General features: G+C 42.2%; 1 protein-coding gene and 1 long non-coding RNA gene across 2 annotated transcripts in view; one reads left to right on the top strand and one right to left on the bottom strand.

Annotated features, from left to right (window-relative positions):
* The window catches only part of STIL (STIL centriolar assembly protein), a 65,901-nt gene extending 60,547 nt beyond the window's left edge, over positions 1-5,354 (bottom strand). The window contains exons 1-2 of the mRNA XM_045291763.1: positions 5,277-5,354; positions 2,316-2,400 (exon numbers count right to left, since the gene is read on the bottom strand). Of these exons, the coding sequence (XP_045147698.1) occupies positions 2,316-2,359 (44 nt within the window). The 5' untranslated portion in view covers positions 2,360-2,400; positions 5,277-5,354. The remainder of the gene's footprint in view (positions 1-2,315; positions 2,401-5,276) is intronic.
* A 410-nt stretch (positions 5,355-5,764) lies between these two features.
* Positions 5,765-8,601, top strand: LOC123521864. Its single transcript, XR_006680201.1, has 3 exons — positions 5,765-5,878; positions 7,161-7,263; positions 8,196-8,601. It is a non-coding gene; the product is annotated as an uncharacterized LOC123521864 (long non-coding RNA).
* Positions 8,602-8,607: the final 6 nt, after the last annotated feature.

Raw genomic sequence — 8,607 nt, 5'->3', positions numbered from 1 at the left:
AATGCCGGGGGCTTAAGTGGAGAGGAAATGTTTTGAGAATGATGAGAGCAATGAATGTACAAATGTGCTTTACACAATTGATGTATGTATGGATTGCGATAAGAGTTGTATGAGCCCCTAATAAAATGATTTAAGAAAAAAGGGGGTGAGGGACAGACTAGAGGAAAGTTGCATGTTTTGTGTCGGTGCTACTGCACCTTGGCTGGCTCATCCCTTCCTTGTGACCCTTTTGTGAGAAGATGTCCAATTGTCTACAGATGGGCTTTGGGTCTCCACTCCGCCCTCCCCTCATTCAAATCGATGACTGTTTGTTTGTTTGGGGTCTTCTGATGCCTCATACCTGAGCCAATTGACACCTCTTGACACATTCCAATTTTTAACGGATGTTTGAGCAGCTTTCATGCTTAGAAGTACCAGTCAGACTTAAAAACACACATTTTGATAAGACACACCTAGATTCACATTGCAAATCTGCTACGATACCATAATTGCTGTATGGAGTTAGGAAAACTTCAGTTTGTTACATACGAAGTGGATTATAAAGCTTTCCAAGTCACAGCAATTCTGTATGGCAGGTGAGAACTGCTCCTGTGGGTCTCTGAGACTGTAAAGCCTTATACGAGCAGAAAGCCTTCTATTTCTCCCACAGAGCGGCGGACAGCTACTGACCATGAGGTTAGTAACCCAATTAGTAACCACTTCACCCACCAGGGCTCCTAAAAGTTATTCTTTTAGCCTGCAATTATTTTTAGCTTTTTTCTTAATCTGGGGTACAAAGGTAGATTTTAGAGCTGGGGAGACATAAATTCCTTGAAATCAGGGGCAAACTGGTGTGTGTATAATAGTTTTTTCTTGCGAATGGGATTCCAAAGGGTCTCTCAGTTAAAATAAATTTCTAGCTTGGCATCAGAACTCAGAAATTACAGAAAACCAAGAGACTTCAAAATGAGTACAAGAAGCTAGATTTGAATATACTAGAAATAATTTAAAGCATGTCTTACTCAAAATGAGGGAAAGGACAAATATTGGCAACAAAATAAAAAGACTGTATAGCACCTGCTGCACAACCGAATCTTTAAAAGAACTTTAAAAAGGTTGACACATTCTCGAAGAAAGCGCTCAATTGCTTTAATCTAAGAGGGAGGGTAGGGCAGAACAGAAGGGGCTAAAATAAAGCAAAAGAAATATGATATGCTCTTGGATCCTGTTTCCCATTGTCTTCATCAAGAACATCTGGCACACGCACAAACAATACAGGGAGGAAAGGCGCCCTAAGGATGCAATTCTAGTTGAGGGAGGAGGGGAAAAAATCATATATCAGCAGCATGAATTCCTCTTCCCAAGGGAAAAACAAACAATAAATGATCCAAGAAGCCATGTAACACATGGCAACTTGTTTGGTCCTCATCGTAACGCCAGAGTAAGAAAATCAGGAGACAGGTGGCAAGCTCCTCCTTTTCTATTCCACGAGTGGGAGAGTGTGGGGACTTTAGAGGAAGCCCCTGTGAAACACTTCTTGTCAAGAAATGAACAGTGTTTGCACGAGCAAAGAAACCCAATCGCTTTCCCACAGGACACGGGGTGTAGGATATTTAGCCTCAGGCTTCCATCTGTGAAAAAGACCCTCTGTGCGACCCCAGTCAGGACAGAAAGGTAGGCTCTTTGCTTCAGTAACCTTAGCGAACCCCTCATAGTAATCTGTGTGGCTTCAGTTTTCAGCTGCTGACTCTTCCACAGCACATCAGTCGGACTTTCTTCTTAGAGGCCTCTGGGTGAACAACACCCCCAACCTTCTGGTTAGCAGTCGAGTGTGTGAACCAAGTACACCACTCAGGAAGAGTGCACGCAGGGTCCTATGAGCTGAGAGCAACCCGCAACAGTGTGTTTGTTTGGAATTTGAGGGAGAAATCATTATCTTAATTTTACAGAGAAGGAACCTAAGGCTTAGAGAAGTTCATTAATTTGACCAAAGTCAGCAATCTAAGTGGTAAAGCTGGGATACTGAACCAGTTCTTTGCAATTCAAGTGGATAGTCTTTCTATTCCAGCGGTTCTCAACCTGTGAGTCGGGACCCCTCTGGGGATCGAACAACCCTTTCACAGAGGCCACCCAATTCATAACAGTAGCAAAATTACAGGTATGAAGTAGCAACGAAAATAATTTTATGGTTGGAGGTCACCACAACATGAGGAACTGTATTAAAGGGTCGCGGCATGAGGAAGATTGAGAACCACTGTTCTATTCCAACCTATGTTCCCAAGTTATGTGAACAAGCAGCTATAGAAAAAAAATGTTTTGAAAAAATATTTCTGTACCTGCCATTTATCTGGGGTCCTGCAAGAGGAAATACAGGATCCATGAAAATTTGAATGACTCACTCAATTTCAAATGCTCAGTCACCTAAAAATAGAACGTAATATGAATGAGTGACAAAAACAAAGGTTTAACCATTTATTAATGAAAACACGATTCAACTACCTATTAACAAAATTAGAGGCAAAAATGTTACTTATATGATGTGGATTCTACTAATCATTTTCATACTTTATAATCACTCTTCCTATAAACTAATTATTCCCCAAGATTCTTGCATCAACTTAATGAGCTGAATAGGGCCAACAGTATTTCAACAAGGTCAATCTGTCTATTTCTCTTTCTTACACACACACAAAGATGTGTGTTATACGATTTTGCCAAACTTTATGACAAAATTTATGACCAGAATTGGCAGTCTTTACATCTTCAAGTCCTCTGTTCTCTTGCCATTTCTTCAAAGTAGTGAACTGTTGTAATATTTTAATTCATTAATTGCTACTTCATAGTTAACAGGTACTTACGGACTAAACAAAGGATCTAAAACATGACCTTTGCAATGAGACATATCTTAGAGAAAAATAATAAAAACATCTTTACTCATGTTCATAAGGCAACAATGATTTATTTTGAAAGCTTGTTGTATGTACCTAGATATTGCCATTTACTCCTCAGAGAGCTGGTATGAAAAGAGTTAAAGAAATATATTAGCATATCCAATGTTAATTAAATATGTTCTTCTGGTTGTGGGGTGACTCATAGCGCCTCTAAGCTTAACACTGTCCTGTGCTGTGCCACCTTCACAATTGTCATGTTCAAGTCCAACGTTGGAGCCACTGTGTCAGTTCATCTCCCAGGCAGCATTCCTCTTTTTCATTGCCCTACTACTTCACCCAGCATGATGTCCTTCTCCAGGGGCTGATCTCTCCAAATAACATGACTAAAGTATCTGAGACGTCTCACTCCCCTTGCTTCTAAGAAGCTTACTGGCTGGACTTCTTCCAAGACAGGTTTGGTGGTTCTTGTGGCAGTCCATGGTACTTTCAACATTCTTCACTACCATCCATTTTTCTGCAGTCCTCCTTATTCATGGTCTAACTTCCCATGGCTATGACACCATTGGAAACACCAGCGCTTGAGTGAGGGGCACATCAGTGCTCAAAGTCATCCTTGCTCTTCTACTCTCTAAAGAAGTATGTGGAGCAATAGCAGACTGCCAAGTAATCGATTTTGAAACAAAAATGTCACAGTGTACAGAAAAATCACAAAACAGCAGACAGGAACAACTTTGGCTAGATATCTATTGGATCTACAATGCAGCTAACAAGAAATCTTCAATGTTGTAGAGATGGAAGACAAAAACTTCACCCACACAAACTGACCTTTATCGGTGCTAAATCAGTGGCTGTTTTTCCCCTTCAGATATTCTCTCTGGGTAGTTTTATTCACTTCCATTGTTTCTACATCCATCTATATAAACATATCCAGCTTCCACCTCGCTTCTGAATTTCAAATCCAAATTTCTAATTGCCCATTAGATAACACCAACTACTTACCAAAACAAAATATAACCATAATAATCTTTCTATATCCCTGCAAGATTGCCTAAAAAGTTCCTGTTGGAGACACGGATTTCAAAAGTTTAATGCGATACCTATGGAGTGTCCAGCTTTCCAAAGTCTTTTTATATCATGTGGTTATCACGGCTAACTCAACTCACTGCCATCAAGTCAAATCAGACTCATGGCGACCCTATAGAGCAGGGTAGAGTTTCTGAGACTGTAAATGTGTACAGGAGTAGAAAGCGGCATTTTCCTCCCATTATGAACAATAGGATATATAATTACAACTTTAGAAGCTATATGAAACTGTAAATTTCTTTATTAAACTAACGTCTTCAAACTCTTTTTGCATTTGACAAAAAATAGGAATATGTTGATTAATTTTTAAATTTTAAAGCAAAACATTAAGGTGTTCTGACAAATATCACACAAATGATTAGTTATGGAAAGTCAAACCTAATCAACACCTGTCAAAACACATTCTTTTTGCTGTACCTAGCAAAATATATTCTCAGATAATGGCATGTATGTCTACCAAATGTAAACTATAAGGTCCTTCTTACCTCTCGTTTTTTATGTTGCCTGCTATATACAAGTTGTCTTTTTTGCCACTGCCTTAGTTCTTGGCCTAATCAATTCTCACCAGCTTTACTGAGAAGTCTCCATAGTGTTGCCCGAGGGATACTTCTAATACAAATCTGACCAAGTAATTTCTGAGGTTTAAAAATCCGGATGGTGCTTCTTTAGACCCCTAATGTAGATTTCACAATCTGACCCCACCCATTGGGCAGTTGCCCGCCTCCCCACCCGCATTGGGGCGTCTTTGCACAGAGCATTCTATCATCCTTCACAAAATAATTCATGTCCCTCTCTCGGAAACCTTCTCCTAGTCTCTGGGGTGGCGTTTCTACCGCGGAGTGGGTTCAAGATGTAATCTTTACAGAAGCAGACTGCCAAATCGTTCCCCCCGCAGGCAGGTAACCGATGCCCTTTAGGTTAGCAGCCGATCGCTTTAACCACTGCAACACCAGGGTTCCCTTCCACTAGACAACGAACGTCAAAAACTGAATGACTCCTTACTGTGTGACAGAGTCCAGGTATCGACTGAGAGAAGTGTACGTATGAATACCTGATCTCAGTCCTCAATAGCCTTTTTTAATGAAAACTGCTTTACGTGGCATGTAATCTACTCTAAACGTTGCATATCCCGTGCCTTATTTCCGATGAGTTTAATGGGTGACCCACTTAGCTTCCCCCACTAGGGCCTCGTGTGGTTAGCGGCCCCCACTAAGTGCTACCCAGTGTCCTTCCCCACCCCCGCCGAGATCCCGGGAGAAAGCCTCACCCATTCCTAGCTGCCGCCCCTCGGGAAGAACCAGAGTTTGGAAAAAGCCCACTCACCTCAACCTCTGGCGATGCTGGGGTGTGTTTGTGAGGCCAGAACCCGGGCCGACGCCAGCCCCGCCTCCAGGACGTTGGGGTCGCGGGAACCGGAGCGGCAAACAAGCTCGCCAAACCGAAGACCGCGCCGCGTTAGCTGAGTGGCCAGAAATCCAGCCCATCCGGAGCGGAGGCGGGGCTACTGACGTCAAGCGTGGTTTCCGCAACTGGCCAACCCACCAGCCAATCAATGGCCGAACCGGTCCCACGCTCGGCCAATCCTAAACCTAGAAAGAGAACAGTGCGCTACGGGCGCGCCGGGAGTAGGATCCGGAGGATTTAAATGCAGCTTTTTCGGCAACGGTCTTGAGTTCCGGGGTGGGGCGGAGCCTTGCGCATGCGCAGTGAGAAGCCCCGCTGGCGGACTTTGAGACCGGCGCTGTAGAGGAGCCCGGAAGTCGTTTTGCTGGTGTTAGTGACCGTTGGAGGAGGACGCATTAGAAAGTCCCCAAACCCTCCTGGAAAGGGCAAGGAAGAAGGGAAGTAGGTTTCTTCCAGAGGCTTTTCTCAAGAAACATTTCCTCTTCTCAGTAATATAATGGCAAGTTACGGTATAGTTCCTGGTAAGCATAAAAAAAGTGACTTAAGTGTATAAACCTTTATACTTATCTCTGCACCTAACGTCGGTTTGGCTTTCGCCGTCATTATTTTATTCTACCAGACTAGACAAGTTAACGCCGTTCACACCAGATTTCACTTTTGTTAGTTGGCTGATTGACTTAAAATGCGAGCTAATATCTGCCCTTTTGAGCAAATGAAAGTACTATTATGAGAAATGTACCAAACTAGACATCCCAGAGTGATATACTGTGTCCTGGAAAAATTCTTGTATCTAGGGCACACCTTTTGAAAATTATGTCCAGTGAGTGTGAAAGCTTGAATACACTCAAACACATTGCCACCTAGTTGATTCCGACTGATAGCAAGCCTAGAGAACAGGGCTTCCAGAACTATAAATCTTTACGGGAGTAGACAGCCTCATCTTTCTTCCTCAGATTGTCTACTGACCTTGCAGTTAGCAGACGAAACCTAACCCACTAAGCTACCAGGTCTCCTTGAATAGGAAAAAGTAAGTGGAAATTGTGGGAGAGGCATCAGACATGCCACCATCTCATCTCCTGGACCAAATATACCCTGAAGAAATAGTAGTTGTCATTTATTTGCTGTGTGCAACTGCTAGCCTGAATTTGGGCACATTCAAATCCACCCAGCTAGTGGCTCTGTGAAAGCAAAGCCCCAGCAACACCTATGGAGCATAAGAAAACCTCATGGAACATGGGATTGTGAAGGAAGAGTGCGGCTGGTTTAATAAGAAACCGTAGACATCACTTTCCTTTTCTATCGATGAGCTAGAGGTTTGGAAAGGACAAAGAACATTTTTGTCACAGTGCTATCTCTGAGCTCATGAGCACAAAGTCTGTGCATCTTTTGTTGACTCTCTACCCTCTGAAAAAAGCCTTGCACTTTGTAAGCCCTCAGTTAATATTTGTTAACAGAAGAGGTCTCACAAAGAACTAGATGATGCAAGATTCAATCCAGTTGAGAGAATTAAAAAAAATGTTAAGTGCCATCGAGTCGGTTCCAACTCACAGCCCTCTGTACAGAGTGAAGCACTGCCTGGTCCCGTGCCATCCCCGCAATTGTGCAATTGTTCTTATGTTTGAGCCCATTGTTGCAACCACTGTGTCAAAATACCTAAAAAAAAAAAAGTGACAATGATAGCATCTACATTTAATAAAGTGTGAGAAATTTTTGCTAGGTAAGTAATGGCATGGGGAGAATAAAGCAATGTATTTCTGTAGTTCTTTATGGAATAGTTGACATAACACAACTTTTCTTCTAAAGGTCCCAGGAGGAAGTTGTCCACGAACCACATTCCTTACAGCTGAATGGCAAGTTCTTCCTGGAAGGTTATCTAGAAGACAGTTCCATGACCGCCATGGGCACAGTAAGCATAAAAGCTCTTCAAGGAAGAAGGCAAGATAGTACATTTTGAGCTGACTTGACTGCACTCTGAGTTAATTAGTTACATTGGAAGTTTCTAACTAGAGGTCTGACATCATTTCACTTTTAAGCGTTAAAGGGATCACTATGATTCCTATGTTGAAAGGAAACTGTAAGGACCAAAGGCAAAAAGCAACAATAATTAAAAGGCTGCTACAATAGAGCAGAAAGTGATGGTTACTTGGGCCAAAATGGTAGCAATCGTGAGAGATGTTAGATTCTGGATATATTTTGAAGTAGAATCAGCAAGAGTTGATGGCCTATTGGGTATAGGAGAGGGGCTTTATGTGGGCTCCTCATGATTTATGTTTTTTAACTGCTGTAAAATATTAGAAGTCTAAAGTGATAGAAGTTTGACAAAAAGGAAGGAACAGGCACAATACATAACTGTCCACATGCATGTGTGGGCTTCATGTAGTGACTTCTTTTGGGATAACACTAAAGAGATATCAACAATTAAATGTAAGGTGGGGTCCTAGATGGGATCATGGAGCAGAAAAAGAACATTAGGTGAAAACTAAGGAAATCTAACTAAACCATGCCACATTAGTGCTCATGTATCAACATTGTTTCATTAATTACAACAAATTGTTATAGTTATGGGGTCAACTTGGCTGGGCCAGGATTCTCAATGGTTTGGCAGTTAGGATTTAGTAATCCCCTGTTCCCCAGACCCCGCACCCCCACCCCGGTGATGAAAACGAACATATAATCACTTCTTCCATGGTGAGATCGTCTATGAACAGCAAAGGAGATTTCCTCAGGGGTGTGACCTGCTTCCAATATAAGTGGACACTGGAGAAATTTGTTTGCTTTTTACTGGGTCTGGATTGTGCATCTGGCTCATCTTTTGATCTCTGGTTCTTTGATATTCAGCCACCATGCTGCCATAATGCCTGCCAATCTTGGATTCATTCACCTCTGCAACCAGAAGCATGCTGTTTGACCTGTTGATCTTGAGTTTATCAGCCCCTACAGCTACATGAGTCAAGATTCCACAAAACACAACTCACAAAGACAATGTTCTACATCCTACTCTGGTGAAAAGTGACTGGTGCCTTAAAAGCCCCTGAGCAGCCATTTAAGGTGTTACTATTGGCCTCTCCCTATCAAGGGAGAGAAGAAAAGGAAAAGTTAAATATATATCAGCATATTGAAACATTTAGTCCAATGGACTAATGAAGAATGTAAACATCAGACCCCACTACCCTGAGACCAGAAGAACTAGATCAGGTCTGGCCGCCACTGCTAACTGCTCTGAAAAGGGTCACCTCAGAGGTTTTGGACT

Source organism: Echinops telfairi, unplaced genomic scaffold (assembly GCF_000313985.2).
Source record: "Echinops telfairi isolate 266 unplaced genomic scaffold, ASM31398v2 ScPeMD7_443;HRSCAF=831, whole genome shotgun sequence".
NCBI lineage: Eukaryota > Metazoa > Chordata > Mammalia > Afrosoricida > Tenrecidae > Echinops > Echinops telfairi.
The sequence above is the reverse complement of the archived record's forward strand: the minus strand, read 5'-3'. Positions and strand labels throughout refer to the sequence as shown.